Here is a 17505-nt window from a genome sequence, read left to right as displayed (position 1 = left end):
TTTTACTATGTCGAACTTTTTAGAAAATAGTCACGTTAATGCGTCACTTTTGTACACAAAATACAATAAATAGCTATAAAAGTAGGTAGACATCTTAAAAAGAAAATATAGTAAATTTTCTGAAAGTGTTTTAAAAGTGTGCACTTTTTCACTATTTGAGAAACTACGTATATACAAAGAGCTGAATGGACTAATTACGAAAACCATTAGCTTTACTTTAAACGTAACAGGCACATTCTACAGAAGTATCTGAAAAATTCCCTGAAGTATTACACTTGAACCTTATCAGTATGTACATAGTGAATAGAATAGCTCGTCTCGATTTACCCTGATAGTTTCGATGTTTACGTTTAATCAGCTCGTGGCTGGAATGTTTGATTTATACAAACTGCGACCACCGCAGTTCTCTTTTAACTGACGAATCGCCATGTCTTTGTTGATAAAAGCAACACGAAGAAATAAAATCGAAAGAGACTTTAAAAATGCGAAGGTTGTAGCCTGGTGAAGTATTTACCACCTGGATTTTTCTTGCTTTGACCAACCTAAAGCTCTTAACTTTCTTTTTCTTCTAACTACGCTTAAAGGGTGTCGCAGTTCTACATTTGGAAATTCAGATCGGTCGAATTTCGAAACGAGTTGGTTTGAACGGACTATAGATAAAAACGTCCTCTTCATGAAATGCCGCGCAAATTTTAATCTGACAGGTCAATCCACTTTAAGGGTGTGGCTAAGTTTTACCATTTTAAAATCTTATCACATTCCTCTGCGATTGATACAAAAGTGTATATAGCCAATATAAAATAAAATGTAGTGCACTTATTTTAAAAAAGATCTATTTATTATGCAATTAATTATTCAATATTAAATAATACACGATATTATTATGACCTGTGACTCAATAGTGTGAAGTTAGGAAGTTATTGAAATGTCATAACATTATTGTCAAACGTTATCAACAGAGTGCCCTCGTTATCAGCTGACATTGACATTTTCAAACAAGTCGATCGAAGTATTTAATTAGTTTAGAACTTTTAATAACTTCTATTAAATTTACTTTCAAACATATTAAGTGAAAGTAGGTATTTTAAGTCTCAACTCTAACCAATCTCACTGTTCGGGGAAAAGTTTAAAATATGGTGCAACCGACTACAAAAATGCTGCGTAAGTTTTATTTTTTGAGAGTCTGAATTGTATAGTATCGTAATTGTCGTATAATTATCAGGAACTTAAACTTTTAATAAGCATGTGCAATATCACAAAGTCTAACTACAACTAATTTATCAATGGTTAGTTTAATTATTTACAATGTCAGTATGTTTAAGACATCAACATAAAATTTATTTTACTTTTAGACACTTCTCAGCATGTTCCCGTTGACAAAGCATCTGTAGACGCACAGATCGAGTACATCTTAGCCAAACATCCTGTGAAATCTACTGCCAATGTCAACAAATGGCTTGTGAAAGCCATTACACACATTGACTTAACAACTCTCTCCGGGGATGATACCAGGTCAAATGTCACCAGATTATGTAGGAAGGTCTGTACCATTATGGCTACAAAAGTTCTACATTTTATATGCTAAAATAAAAGTTTTATACTTACCAACTTTTTCCAGGCTGCGGATACACTGCCACCTAATATATTAAAGTCTCTCAACCTAGAGCAGAAAGTTAAGACAGCTGCTGTTTGTGTATATCCTAGCAAAGTTAAAGATGCATATGATGCACTCAAGAATTTGAACCTGCTGAAAGAAATTAACATTGCTTCTGGTAAAAACCGAAAACTTTCAATGTTATACAAATTACATTTTATAACATTGTATGTTACCAAATATTTTTTCTTTTCTAGTTGCCACAGGCTTTCCCTCTGGCCTCTATTCACTGGAGACTAGATTACAGGAAATCAAATTCGCTGTATCCAATGGAGCTACAGAAATTGATGTGGTCCTAGATCGTAGTTTAGTTTTAACTGGTCAATGGGATGCACTTTTCCATGAAGTACAACAAATGAAGAAAGCATGTGGACCAGCACATCTTAAAGTTATACTCGGTGTTGGACAACTGGCAACTTATGAAAATGTATGTGACTTAAATGTTCCATTTTGTATTTAAAAAATCTGGTTTCTTTTTTTAAATCTGTCAAATATATTATCTTTGGAATGTGATAAACTATTATGCCATTATTTAATGAATTTTTTTTTTTGTGCATAATAGCTTTGACATACCTAATAACTTTTTTTTAATGTTAGGTATACAGAGCTTCAATGGTGTCCATGGAGGCTGGTGCAGACTTCATAAAAACCTCAACTGGATTTGAACAAGTGAATGCTACTTTACCTGTTGGTTTAGTTATGTGCAGAGCAATCAGGAACTATTATCACATGACTGGTATTAAGGTAAAAACATTATTTCGTTGTCTTTGATCTAGCTTTAAGTTAAGTGTGTAATGAGATCTGTTATTCAAGCAGCAGCATTATTGAGAAAGAATAAAATATATGAAAGGTATATAAGCATAAATATTAATAAAATTTAAGTATGTACCTGTAATATAATATTAATTAGTAAGCATAAATATTAATTTATCAAAAAAAATTGTCTATTCAAATCTGACTTCATTTATACTTACATGAATACCTACACTCTTAGAGTGGTATATTCATTTAATTCATCCCAGTACATAGCACAAAGTGTTGGTGGTCGTCGTAATCGATAACAATTGTTGCTTTTGTATAAAAAACGTGATAAGGATTGCTTTGGTTGCTTGACAACTGATATACTATTTAGTAAGATAAGCAAACGCCGACATGTCTTGATCATATCCCGGTTTTAATACACAATTATTGTTTATGGTTCCGCGCGGCATTGCTCATGAGAAGCCGCGTGTAGGTAGGTACCTATATAAAAATAAAAATAAACTGGCGGTCTGTAATTTTTGTTCATACGCGCCACTTTTTGTTCAATGAGTTCGATTCCCACACAGAGCATTGCTTAGTTCACAGATGTAATTTTTGATATTTTAAGTTTCTATGTTTGATTTAATATAGGTAGTGCCATGGTGTGTATAGTACAAAATCTTTTAATATTCCCGCGAGCGAGTGAAATCAATAGAATGACTTCGTATTGAAATCTGAAGGCACATCTCTGTTACATCTATGATGATAGTAAACTCAGATTTAGATAGTAAGCATACACACCTACTCTTAAACTTAAACTTTTCCTTTTCAACTGTCTCTTATTCATATAACAATCTGTGTTATCCAACAGGTCGGATTAAAGCCAGCTGGTGGTGTAAGAACAGCTCGAGACGCCATTAACTGGTTAGTACTAGTTTACAGTGAGCTCGGACCTGAATGGCTCACCCCAAGTCTATTCCGTATCGGTGCTTCAGGACTCCTTGACAACATTGTCGATGAGCTCGAGAAGAGAAACGTCGTTGTTGAGAACACTAATAAAACTTTAACCTTATAACTTTTATACTTGCATGAAGATTGATTAATATTAGACAGGAATTAACGGCTGTGGTCCGTAAAACCGGTGCCGCTGCGTCAAACCAAAGTAAATTGTGTGATTCTCGCTAATTCCTGTATAGTACTGTATAATACGTATGTTTATCTGCCTCTCTTATCGATTTTTTTGTTTAGAAAACGAGTGCCTTATTATTCATGAAATATTTTACACTTTTATCTATTTTTTAATATACTCAAATATTTTAATACTCAACATTGCTCTTATTTTAACATATAGTAGGTACTTACAACTCCCCGAATAAATTAAGTGCGAAAGCATTAAACGGTTAAATAACAAAACAAGTTTTAACATAAACAATTTTATTAAATAAATCATTGTTTACACTTATTTGTAATACAAAACGTTTTAATTTAGCATATAAATTATTTATTACACCTTATCCACTATATGACACTTATGGTAACGAATCTACAATAGCTTATCAATAGGAATACAATTGGTATCTGGTATATAGATACCTAAGAGAGAAGACAACAAAACAGATCAAGTAAAAGGTCGAAAGGCATTTTAACTTAACTTTTAGCCAGAAATGCGACAGAATACGAGTTCGTCATCCCTTCAATACATTTTTATTTCAGTGGTTAGTTTTTTATTTTATAACAAATATAGCTAATGTGTACTTTTACATTTCTTACTTGCCAGATTTATAAATTATCACGTAAATCTGTCACTGAATGTTCTATCGATAAATCTTGCGCATGATCATAATATTTGGGATTGCAAGCGCCTGCCGGAATTACTATAGTTGTAGGTAGGTAAAAAGTGTCTCAAATATTGCTTCGGGCAAATGTGTTTCAAAATAGTACTCCTTTGTGGACCACATTTGATTGTACATATTGATCTAAAAGCCCAGACCAATGTAATTTGTGATTCAAATATATCTTAAACAAAAAGTCCAACTTATTTGTAGAAAACTTTCACTGACTTCTGAATATACGTTATCTACGTACAATACACTTTGTCAGGAGTCATGATTAAATAATTACCTACTATTTACCCGAATCCAATCACACGTGAACCTCTTAAGTACTGTTTGTTTGATCATTCCTTTTCAACGGGCTCTTCCGCGCGGAATCCATACTCAGGGTGAGCCGAGTAGTTGACGACGCGGAGTTTTCCCAACTTGTCTACGTAGCCGTAATGTCCGTGCACTAGGCCGTCATTGTCGCGTTCTTCGTAACGGAATTGACGATTTTTACTGAAAATTAAGAAACAAATTAGGTAACTCATCTCACAAACACTTAGCTGCTTGCTTTCACATTTATTTAAAAACTACAGAATGACAGTGCTGATTTCACCATCTCTGAATACGCATGAGCTAGTTTATCAAGTGCCTATAGTTGTGCCAAGTTACCTATATTGTCAATTTTTTTCATACATTTGCTGTCAATTTATCTATCGGATAGATTATCCGCCACCATACATAAGCCGTGAAATTGGCGTTTAATCTTGGAAACGTGGTTAGCGTAAACATCTTTACAATGTTCAACTCACCCCTTGCCGGTATCATAACCGAACTGGTAGCTATGAGGTCCCTTCATGCCATGCATCCTGAACTCAGTCCTGCCGTCGGGAGCTGGAGGGGCGGCGGCAGAGTTGGCATCACGCGCGGGAGCCGGTGCTTGTGACGGTGCCTGACGGTACGGAGCTGAAGCCTGCGACGGCGCCTGACGATACGGAGAAGGATACACGTTCCCTAGAAGTAAACAACCATTGACTACATATGGAAAGAAGTGGGTTATATAATTAGACAAGAAAGAATTTAAGAAAATTAGGCAAGAAAGCTTTTCACAATCTGAAAATAGACATAATTATGTCATGAATCAGGCTTATTTTCTTTAGGGAATAGCAGGTATTCAACATTTATGATCTTTAGGTCTTTAGGTACCTACCTACTATTATATTACTTTATGAAAATTGATTATTACAATCATGTCAATACCGTTGAGTATTAATATGACCAAAGTAAACAAGTTATATCAAATTGTAAGACGTAATTTCATCGAAACCCAAATCGAGAGTTATTGGCTCAGTGTAAGGCTGTTAGCATTTATCAATAGCCACATAACGTAATATGTACACGAGCAGTGTTCGAAATTGTATCTTTAACAATAATATTATTCAATAGTTCTGTCTGGAGGACTGTTAGGAGGGTCGGACAATCTATTGACATTATATTACACTAACTTTAGTCCTCCAAGAAGTTTTTGATTTATATATCTCAACCCACTTCAAACAATAATTGTTATGTTATTATTAAGTTATATTACACGTACGTCCGGGGTATCTGAAGTTAGTTTCCGAAGTTTCTTGTTCGGTCGAAGTAGGCTCGCCATATGTTTCCGCCGCCGCACCATCCCCATGATGTTGCTGAGAACAGTACAAGTTTCAAACTTATAGTGCTTATATTCATGTTTAGATTTCATATTCTTGACACGTTTTAAAATGTATCAAACTAACCTTAACACCCTCCTCTTCTCCCTTTAGTTTTCGTTTGTTTTCTGCTTTCTTGTAATGGTACAACTTCTTTTCGTCAGATGGCGTAAATTGCTCTACTTCGGCACTGGGCTGCGGTTTAAAGTATTTTGCTGGTTTGGCTTTAGGAACCTGCTCCTTTCCTTCAGAAAACTGAGATAGAGGTATCGGTACGGGACTGAATCCGCTGGGGTACTTCTTGGGATATAATTTTGTGGGAGGCTTCAAAGCTTGTTGAGGCTTTGGCGGAGTTAAGTGTAAAGCTAAAGTGGGTTCTACAGAGTCAAGCTGAGGATTTACAATCGGGCCATTTGGGTTTCCATCATAAATCGGGGGATTGTAGTTGCGCACTTTGATCGGTTGATTATGTTCATCGACATGCAATTCTTCTTCAGGCAACACGGGAATAAAGAATTCGTTGACGGCATCAACCGCGGGTGGGACAAGTTGCGTGGATGGTATAGGGATAGGGAGAGAGAACGGCGCGCCTTCTGGTTGGTTAAGGTTTAAAAATATGGGAATTGATTCTTGAGGCGGTCTTTGAAACTTAGCGTTTCTTTTGTTTTGAGGTTGTGCTTGAAGGATGGGCAACCAATCACTTTGTGCACTTGGTTGTGCGGGAACATAAAAGTCGGCCTGTTGTTCTCGTGCAGGCGGTATGAGATACGTAGCGGGGTTGCCCGATACACCCGGTGATTCATCTTCAGGCTTATGAGGGTCTGGTGGGACTAGGTAACTGTCTACATCGGCCTCCTCTTTGATGTAATACACAGGAGTGCTCTGCGGCTCCTCTTGAACCACTGTTAGCAGTTCCGTGGCGCTCTCATTGTTATCAACTGGAACTTTTATTGATGTTACCGATAATATTATCGGTAACAACTGAAAGTAATAAAAAAAACAAAGTTAGTTAAAAAAATATATAGACGTATTCAAAGGACCATGCAAAAAAATGTATGGGCTGTGTCCCATCCCATCAACAGACATGGGACAAGTTTCAATATCATTATTACGTCCCATGAAAAGTCAGTACCAATTTTTAGTTCGGAATTCGACGGGGTTTTTTTTTTTAAAAGACTTTTGACAAAAATAAAGTATTTTTATTTTAAAAAAAAAAATTACATTTTAGACGATAATTACAAAAATCAATTGTTCAACTAGACATTTTAAGTATTAATAACACAAAAACAATTGTGCAAGTAGATACTTAATAACAACAGAACTATTATCTAGACAAAAATAACGTTATATTATTCATCTATTATAATAGTCGATAACATTGCCGCTGGTAGATTAAAGTCGATATGTCGACCTTTGCCCATATATACCATATAATTGATATTATATGGCCACAACTTCCAACCGTGCGCGCCCCTGTTAGGCATGTGCAATACCACTGTTCAATAGCACGTCTGCCAGTTTCACTTCGGTTTATTAATATGTAACAATAATAAACGCGCGATCTAACGTGTCGAGATTGTATTCGTCCTCTAATTAACCAGACATTATCTTCTCAAATATTATACCTTGGCAAATCAGTTAGCTGGTTTTCTCGAAATAATTCAATATAATAAATTCCATTCCGAATATGTTCCGCACAGTAGGATGGTAAAGTACGTCTTACGGCTGTTCTCTCTCGAGTTTTTTTTAGTTAAATAGTACATTTTTAATTCAGTTCTTAATACTTAATAAAACTGTATAAGTATAACATATTTTGTTTATTGCACGATAACCCCATATCCTACAGTGATGTCGCCATAGTAAAAAATAATCATAATGCCGAGATGTATTTAATGAGATATGTTTGGCATCTGTTGATGATATGGGACGATTTTTTGCATAGTCCTTTAGAGCGTGACAAGAATGCATATTTTTGGTCTAACTGTTAGGCCAGTACCAAAAAACACAATGTCAACACAATGTACTTTAAAAATGGCGCGTTTCCATTCATCTATAAATTAGCCTAACCGTTCGTTTCACAACAGCAGGAAAGGGTTACGAGATCAATCGTTGCATTGCATCAAAAAGAAAGAAGTGAGTGTCAATAAAAAGTGAATTTGTTTTTCTATTAGATAAGGTTACGCAACGTTCAATTACAGACAACTGTGTCACAATAATAGAAAAACTGTATGGTCTGTATAAAAAATCAGTACAAGTAGAAAGGTTCGGACAAACTACACCGATACGACCGAGTGTTATGACAATGGATTACGAGTCAATAGAATATTTCTGACAAATAATAATCATATGCCGAGCCTTGTCGTACCCAATTACTATATGAGCGATAGATAATAAAGATTGGTCCGGCTTTGATTGAATTATTTGTATGGCAGGAAAGTATTTTGTTTGCTTGAGTATTGGGTAGTTTTTGTAAATAACAATAAGTATAGAGATATTTCTACTACAATAACAATCCGTGATTACATTTATTAGGTTTTAGTGTTGCGTGGTAAATCAACAACGGCATGCCTTGTAAAAAATGTTTTAAAATGTGCGCATTCACAATTGATGCCTCAATATCCGTCTCAGTGAACGTACACCTTAATTTTGGGACAGGCGTGAAGAACATAATTGACGGCAAGACATTTACTAGACCGTAACTATTACACCACTTTTTGGTCATATTTGTTTTAATTTCATCGTGTCAATGGACGTATTGAATAGTTGGTCGTCTGATCGTGGATTCTGCAAAAAGGCTTTATGACGATTATACTTTTTATAGTTAATCAAATCATGACTGTATTTAACGCTGGCGTTTATTAAAATTGCGTTTGTCACAGTGGCTTAATCGACTTAAAACGCACGAATGCGAATTTCACATTCAGGAATACCTGTTTACTCTTATTACTTGTATTATTCTATGTCTCATAGTTAGATAGTATATTAAGAAATTAAATAAAAACCTAATAAATAAGTAAATTATAATGATGGTACCTAGCTCTAGCTAAAATCAATACGTTGAAACTCTATCTAATGAATTGAGCAGTAGGTATTAATTAAGTATTATGCTTGTTACGTGTCTGTCTAAATTGTAAATCAAGTTCAAGAAACTGTCTAACGACCAGTGTCACTGTTTCTAGGTCAACTGTCAGAGTCAGTAAGTACGCAGCATTTCGTCGATCGAAACTTTAAAATGGGTAAAGTTTGTTGGTTCACGTCAACAAGAAACCTGTTTTACAAACCAGTACACGACTGAAATCCGGAACTTTCATTCATCCGGGTATTCAAACCACTGCGGACGCCTTATTAGTACTTCCCATAACATGAATCTTGTTCTTGATGGTCCACCTCTATTTTACTAATACATAGTGGGTAACGAGACCGGTAACCAATTACGCAAGAAGGCAAGACCACATTGGATTTTATGTGGACCACATCTCATTTCCCCATTCGCCACATAATAAAAGCTGTTTATTTTTGTTTACGCGGCGCCCCAGGAAACAAACTTACTAATGACATAACAGCCAACAGGAACTGGCACAAAGTTAATCATAACATATAAAAAGTACAACTTGTGCAATACAAGACACCGTGCACTTATTTGCGGACAGTAAAAAAATAATCTCAGCGGTCGTGAAATTAATGAACCGTGGACGGAAACTAATTTTTACTTTCGCACTCGATGCTTTTTTGCTAAGAAAGTATTGGACTATTTTATTAGCCACTAGAAATGTCTAAATTATTTGTATAATGTAATCACTTATCAGAACGTTGTTGAAGTTCACAGAGTGACTTCGTAATACCAAACCAACCTACTCACGGGATCTTCTTTATGACCCATTAAAATTTATGTTTTACACAATCCATTAAAAATCTCGAATTAAGATAATGAGAACCACCATAAATCGCCATAAAGTGTTTAAAAATTGTGCTCACATAATTTATTGACGCCGTCTCTATCTCTTTCCGCACTCCGAGCCTTAAACGTTGCAATATAGGTACCCATCTACAAAGTAGAATGGGTATTTCATTACTTAAGTACCTTCGTTATAGTTTTCTTAAGAAGCAGCTACGGCAATGTTAAACAATAATGGCCACAACAGGTTCTTACTTAATGTCACCAAAAACCGTTAACAAATACCAGTGATGCAATATTGTATAACTCGAGGCGTTTAACTTTTGAAAAAACACTGGCAGGGAAGAAAAAAACAGCGATGAAAATTGAACGAATAAAATTAAATGTTCGTTTGATAGATCTGTCTAAATGATGATAAATTCATTACTAATCAGTCGTAATTAATTGACACGGCCGAGAAAAGTTTGTGAGGTCGTGTAAAGGTTCTTTATGTACTTGAAGCTGTAGAACCTTTAGAATGTTCTCGGTCAATGCTGCCCTTTAATTGAGAAATACAAATGGACTTAAATAGAATATATGTGGACCACAAAGGTAGGCAAATCCCGTAGATCTAGTGCTATATTTAGGGTACAATACACACCCTCACTAGAAGACTAGAGGTTTATAATTGGCAAAGGCCTAACGTTAATCTAATCCCTTATGTACTGTAGCAACCTTAGTGCCCACAGCAATTCTCTCATACAAATGCAACTACATATTTCTTAGATATACCTACTAAAAATAGGTGCCACGAAATATTAATATCTACGAAATAGTGCTTATGTTAATTAAGTATTCATTGTCATATAGTTATTTGAAGTTCACATTTACGTTACATATTTTCTAAGATCTAAACTCTGATCAATAATCACAGTAGTCACTGCTAAACCGAAACATGGTTTGATATTTTTATCATCCTTACTTCCCTATTCTAAGAAAAAAAATAACCGTAAGCTTTTTTAAACGTCTGAAATGATCTGCATAAATAAGCACATTATGTCTATCCCCAACCTTGACAAGCCAGTCCTTATAATTAATGAACTCCAATTCAATTCTTAAATAAGACGTAGCTACATAAAAGCCAGACGAACAAATTAACTCAAAAAATATGAAATATTAGGCAGGTAGAGCTTCGTAGTATCGCGTATAGAAATAATTATCTGAATACCTGTAATTAAATACTAATCCTGTGTCATAATTAAAGAAATATATACCTTTATAATAACCAAGAACGTAATTTTATGCTCATCTTCATAGACATATCAGTCGCAGGTAATAACAACACTAGGTATTACATAGTTCTTAATTACTCATCATTAGCATCTTCCTGCATTCGAGTTGATTATAACAAAAAATATTGTTGATTGCTTATAATATACACAAGAAACATTGTAATGATTGTTCGAGTTTATCGCCCATTAACTTGAAACGAATCAAAGAGCAAAGTTTGTTCAATACTAAACTCTTTTCGGCCTAATGTTGATGTAGCGTGCGAACGTGGATTTAACTTTTAAAATCAACTATAAAACTTTGTTAAATCTTTTAGGCACGAGTAATTCAGGTAATCTGTTACTTTCGTTTTATATTTATGTAGGAAATCCTTATTGCTGTTTTCTAATTACGTCATCATTGATTTAACATTAGAAAGCTATTGTATATGAAGGAAGGAAGAAAACATAGGACTTCCCGGCACCTCTTCTCATCATCATATTGGCAACACACAAGTATTTTATTAGTTGGAGCAGGTACATGATTGTGTAGGTTGAGGTTCGCTGGTACATTCAAAGTATTAATTAGTTTGGTGGAGTTTGTCGGAATGTGGTAATTAAATGTGTCAACATGCGAACACAAACCTCCCCTGTGATGAAGGTTTTCTTTTTAGTTAAAATCAAGCGATTAAATGTAGCCATTCATGTTATGGGAACTATTGAGGAAAATGATTTTGGAAAACATGTAATAGAATTAAACCGGCACTAGATAAAGTAGGATTTTGAGATTTATCTCTCAAATTGGATGAAGGTACCTATATAATACGTAGTTTGATGCTTTGTTTATATTGCATACTACGCTTCTTCTCAGGTATCTGATTGAAATAAAAAATACACTTATATAAGGTAGAATCTCTCCGCATAAAAATCAAGATTGCTGCCAGCTGCTGTTAATGAGCATTTTTATTCAAACAACAACTTAACAGTACGACTACTTATTGATGCGGTTAATACTTAACTTAACATAACAACACAAGTGCCTTTGTTATTCTCTTAACAATAACACCGAAGTTTAACAAGATAATAACGATAAGGAAAACCAAAATAGATACACAATGAATAGTTACTAAGGTGTCTAATACGTGACCAAATACATGCCAATATCACATGCCATTGTAATATTTTCATGTAATATTTATGAGATACAATTGTCTTGTGGTACATCATTAAATGTCATACGGGTATCACACGCAGACCAAATAAATAATTGATAATGTCTGAGTACATTTGCCTATACGATATAACGTTACTCTATTAATCATGATTAGGAAGCACTCTACAATGTGCAATTATAGTAATAATTGATCATATAAACTGCTCAGTTTCATTGCCCTAGGTTCTTGGACAGGAATCGTCCGGATGAAGATTGTCCCCTTTTTGGAATACTTTAAAGACCAACGCGCGTAGAAACACTGAGACTAAGCCTTTGGTTACGTTCTGTTAAATATTTGATTGAAAATTCACAAAATTATGGATAAAAGCAGACTAGGGAGGAGCAGATCGATTTATTGCCAACGCAGTTGATAGGCACATAGATAAAATTATTGAATAGCCAGTAAAATCAAAGCTCTATGAATGAATTAAACTCGATAAATGCGCAAAATAATTCCAACAAATCCCACATATTATCCGCATTTGATATAACTAGATGCTTGATCAAACCTCATGCATTCCATTTCATAAATATTTTCCTCTCGAGTTAATCTAGAGGTAGTATGGGCTATTCAGTCTTTACTGGTAGGTACTGGCAGCTGAGACCATCAAAGGATTATGTTTTTACTTACCTAATAAGAATTTTACGAAATCAACAAATTTTATTTTTATTTTACTAATCACAGGCACCTGCCAACTACAAATTCATCACATTTTTATCAGAAACCGAAAATTCTATCCAGACTCTGCACCTGTACCTTTCCTTAAGTTTGATTCAGATGATGTCTATGCCAGTGGTCACGGCTAATGCATCTGGTGTTACATTACCTATCTACTTTCTAGGACGGTCTCGATAGAAAGCCGTAGCTTTCAATAACAGGCTATTGTAAACGATACCTTTGTGGCTTCTCTTTGGCCAGTGTTCAATAGGTTCTAATTAAACCACCAATTATTATTATTAGTTCAGGGGTCCTACTTGTACAACGGTTTCATTTACATATAGATTAATACTCGTGTATACGGGATTGGTAACTGCGGGAGCTTGCGCCCGTAGAGGATCAAAGTATGTTGTTGTTTTTGTTTACTTTACTCCATTTACTAAGAATAAAAGAGTGAACGTCATTTCCGTAAAATTATTCTGAGCATCAAATGGATATTATCATCATCTATTGCGTATTAGATATTTTTAAATCTGTTACTGTCCATAGTTATCATCATCAGCCCCCTCAGAGTGAGAGGAATCAAGCCTGCAGACTGCAGTCCACAATACCAAAAGAGCAATAAGGCCGCTTTACATACTATTACCGTCAAGAACTGTAAAACACTATTGCAAGATTACTTCTCTATCTTTTGTCCCAATTTCCTAAAGGTAGGTACATAGGTAGGTAGGTATGTTATTTTTTTAAGTTAAAACAAAATCATAATCGTTCATTTAATATTTATTTAATAAGTAGCGCAAGGTAGATCATGTTTATGAAGTGTTCTTTGAACCCTGATCTTGGACACTTAAATATTGTAGTTGGTAATGAAAAACGTATTAAGTTACCTATCAAACTGACGAATTTATTTTTGTTGTTATTCTAAATCTACATATCAAATCGTTATGTGAATTAAACCACTTAACATAATGTCGTTAATCTGTGGTTAACAGTTTTTAAAGCAGTTTTTATTTACACGATGTTAACAAATTACTTCCTCAATGTGTCCAATTTATTAAATGTGTGTTTTGTACAAATTTGTACCGTGAATTTATTAAAATGTTTGTGTTTCCTAGATTGAATTTTCCCACAAGTTTTAACAACATCAAGGGTAGGCAAATAACGCGGTGTACTTCCCTGTTTCAATTGGAATTTTGTGCGAATATTTGCTACGTGACGTGATTAGGTCTAGCTGGTAGGGTGAGTTCAAATTTAACTTTTAAAAGGTTTTAGGCGGGTTCCTATTTTTGACTAAATCTACTAAAAAGTTTTCCTATAGACAGAATAGAACAAGGGCGTAGTGTGAGATCATATGATTACACCGAGAATTCTGAACTGAGATAACTATTTATTACGTGAAGCCCCAATGAAATTCAACACCACTGTGATTCTATAATTTACTGTTAATATTATGTTCAATATAGGTATTATTATCTATTTAGTATCTTCTAACCGATTCTGAGAAAACTGTTTAAACTGCCCCATTTATTATGTTTGTTACTTCTACGCTAAAGCTTACTCATAATATCTTAATTAACTAATTCTTCAATTTACAACAACATACCTATACACTTATCAACATTTTTTAAGGAAAAGTAGGCACTTTACAAAATAACGGAAAGTGTGCCCTGACTATGTTTTGTTGTAAATAATATACTTAAATACCGATTGTATTTGTATATCAATAAAACAGGTTGTACAGAGCAGACAAATATACGTGAACGTGAGCTCACATGACATATTATAGGTTAACGCAATTGCTTTCCGGATAACAGAAACTAAATTATGGTCTAATAGAGTTCTATTTAACGCTATCGTTATTGCAAAAGTTTACTACGAACCCTATTATAAATATTTTAAATCTGTAAATGTTGGAGATAGCTGGAGATAATGTTTTTATATTTTGTTTTAGTCTTTGAACAATCTTTGAACAATATTTTTGACTTAATACTCTATGATATCCAGTAGAATACCTAAGCATGATCATATCTATAAGTACGTACAAATATCTCAAAACTTACATCTACGAAAAGTATCTTCTAAAGTACTTTTGTGGACACTTATATGAATCGCTATTAAGAAAAGCGGTGATACCATAGAAAACTGTCTGTTTCTATAGGATGTACCTCTACCTACCTGCTTGAGAGTACTTTAGTTCAAACACAGCCTACGAAACAAAAATTCACAGCAGGTAGGTACCACAACATTGAACGGATCATTATAGTTTAATGAGCTCGGTTTGGCTATTCGGTGAAAGATATTGAAATTGAAATGAAAGTGAGACTAATAAGATGCGACCGTTGAACAAATTGTAGTGAAAATTTAAAGTCCGATGCCCTTGAAGATTTCTTTACTTACAATTATTTATGAGATACCTATCTACTATTTTTATATAATCTAATTCATGAATGTCAATGAATTTAACGGGATAAAGGATAAATATCACGACAAATAGATCACTAGATTGACACCTTCCATTAAGAAATAATGTACGACTCAGCAAAGATCTAATCTTCTTCAAAATAAGTATCTAAAGCCAAATAAGATAATTATTAAAATTAGAATATTAAAAAATATCTAATTCCTTGAAAACTTAAAATCACTACTAAAAACGTTTTTCGCGCGCTCTACCTTATCATAGGTAAAGTTACCTAATGTAGAGAAAAGCTACACATTTATGTGTAAGCAATAAGCTCTAGTTATATTAAAAAGAAAATAGTTATCTGCCTGCCACTTTTAAAATAAACCGATAAAATTTTATCTTACTCGGATTATCAATAAAATACATTTAGAATTTTTATTTTAATTAACTACAAATATATAAAACGTAAAAATATTACTTACAAAGAGTAGCCGGTGCCACATTTTAACAACGTTCAGCAACTTTGTCTAGTACACTGGTACTACAACGTTTCGTTATATTTTCAAAGAATACTGCACAACACTTTTTTATATCTAATCGAGAAGTTTGCGTTACAATTTCCCGCCCAGCACTGCGCTCGCGCCTCCCTTACCGTTCATAATAATGAAGGCGAATGGCGGCCGCGCTTGCATTTTATATAACATCACCAATCCGCCGCTGCACAATGTATAATTTAACTTAAAATCAACTCGTTTTGTTTTACACAAGTTATCTAAGTTTATCGTGGCGCTATCATAATTTACACGATTATTCATCCATGAAATTATCCGTCCTCGGATTGTTAAACTAATAGTCGTATGTTTTCTAATATGAGACAGGAAGAGTGTGAAAAAACGTGTCATAAACCTTGATTTTACCTGTTTAATTATGTACTTATAGTTAACGGGTAAATGTGTTAAGGATCCATTAAGAATCAAACAGAAAGTAAGCCAATAATTATATGTTCCGGGTTATGACCACAGCACGCAATTGTTTGGTATTTTTATGTATCCAGCTTCTGTTATGTCACACCAATAATATAATTAATAATTATATAATTTCCCTCAAGTCTATTGCAAACATACAATATGCTATGCAATCAATACTTACGTGTGCCATGTTAAATCACCACCATTAACAATAAACAATTATTATGTATCTTGTACTGGCAGGTATACTTAATTGTATAATAATATAATAGTTTTGTTAGTAATATCTAGTTGTAAATAGCTCTAGTCCTTGGCATGGATATAAGAAACCCTGCATATAGGTATATGTACGATAAATAATGATATATCTTTATCTACGGTCATCTCACACGCGGCCATCTGATGCCTGATCTAGCCAGAGCCTATACTTGTTCTTTACTAACCAAACGTTTGATAATTATAATTCTACATCAAGCCTGACTCAAAACCAATATCCCTGTTGATTTAACTAATATTTGTCTTTACTGGAACTCGAATCTACGACGCTAAACGGAAGCACAGGAGTGGCAACTTCGCGATGTGACTACAATAACCACTGCGCCAAACTTCGACCATAGAAATACAAAATTGACTGATTCCTATAATTATGACCCATTGGTATAATGTGTCTCCAGAGTCAGTTATCATAGTCATGTGGATTATTACGCTCCCGTGAGTTTATAACCCGCTGTACGATAGTCTAGAACCCCGATGTGAACGAATTGCAATCAGACGGTTCCGGTTGTTTTGTCTACGGTGGGTTTGATTCTTGAATCGTGAAATGACTGATGATATACATATAACACAAAGGTTAATGAAAAGTGGAGTAATAATATGTAGCTTAGAAAATCACCATAATAGTTAACGCCAAAGGTTTCGTTGGCACAATGCCTACCGTGATTGGTGAAGTGTGAAAGTACCGTGTCCTAAAGTGCACCTTACCCACCGTTTTGGCAAATTAATGCATTTGTCACGCGGTTTTTATCAATAACTACGTTTAAATTGCAATATAAAATATTTCGCTCATAGAGCATTTGCCTTCACCTTACTGCGAAATAAATAAAATTTGTTAATTTAACTTTTGGGTTCAAGGCAGACTCTAGACACCAGATCTGTCAAATAGGTCTTTAATAATAGGTAGACGTATTAGGAAACTATTGTTAAACTCAGAATACATCAGT

At 34.4% G+C, this 17505-nt stretch overlaps 2 protein-coding genes across 2 annotated transcripts; one reads left to right on the top strand and one right to left on the bottom strand.

Moving 5' to 3' along the window:
• Positions 1-954: 954 nt before the first annotated feature.
• Positions 955-3722, top strand: Dera (deoxyribose-phosphate aldolase). The gene is made up of 6 exons (XM_076114377.1): positions 955-1161; positions 1353-1540; positions 1619-1772; positions 1852-2081; positions 2252-2398; positions 3267-3722. Exons 1-6 carry the CDS (start codon positions 1134-1136, stop codon positions 3468-3470), a joined length of 951 nt encoding a protein of 316 aa, XP_075970492.1. The 5' UTR covers positions 955-1133; the 3' UTR covers positions 3471-3722.
• Positions 3723-3809: 87 nt separating this feature from the next.
• On the bottom strand, positions 3810-15990 carry LOC142972924 (uncharacterized). The gene is made up of 5 exons (XM_076114375.1): positions 15800-15990; positions 5991-6884; positions 5807-5900; positions 5025-5226; positions 3810-4728 (listed from the first exon to the last, which is right to left on the bottom strand). Exons 1-5 carry the CDS (start codon positions 15818-15820, stop codon positions 4572-4574), a joined length of 1368 nt encoding a protein of 455 aa, XP_075970490.1. The 5' UTR covers positions 15821-15990; the 3' UTR covers positions 3810-4571.
• Positions 15991-17505: the final 1515 nt, after the last annotated feature.

This window comes from Anticarsia gemmatalis, chromosome 5, assembly GCF_050436995.1.
Source record: "Anticarsia gemmatalis isolate Benzon Research Colony breed Stoneville strain chromosome 5, ilAntGemm2 primary, whole genome shotgun sequence".
NCBI lineage: Eukaryota > Metazoa > Arthropoda > Insecta > Lepidoptera > Erebidae > Anticarsia > Anticarsia gemmatalis.
Note: the sequence above shows the minus strand (reverse complement) of the source record. Positions and strands in the feature narration are given on the sequence as shown.

Excerpts from the sequence above, each read along its gene's own strand:
- Dera (XM_076114377.1), top strand. The coding sequence starts at position 1,134 with ATGGTGCAACCGACTACAAAAATGCTGC. Across the intron at positions 1,162-1,352 it reads ACCGACTACAAAAATGCTGC|ACACTTCTCAGCATGTTCCC; the intron begins GTAAGTTTTATT and ends TTTTACTTTTAG. Across the intron at positions 1,773-1,851 it reads AGAAATTAACATTGCTTCTG|TTGCCACAGGCTTTCCCTCT; the intron begins GTAAAAACCGAA and ends TTTCTTTTCTAG.
- LOC142972924 (XM_076114375.1), bottom strand. The coding sequence starts at position 15,820 with ATGTGGCACCGGCTACTCTTT. Across the intron at positions 5,901-5,990 it reads GAGAAGAGGAGGGTGTTAAG|CAACATCATGGGGATGGTGC; the intron begins GTTAGTTTGATA and ends TACTGTTCTCAG. Across the intron at positions 5,227-5,806 it reads TAACTTCAGATACCCCGGAC|GGAACGTGTATCCTTCTCCG; the intron begins GTACGTGTAATA and ends GTTTACTTCTAG.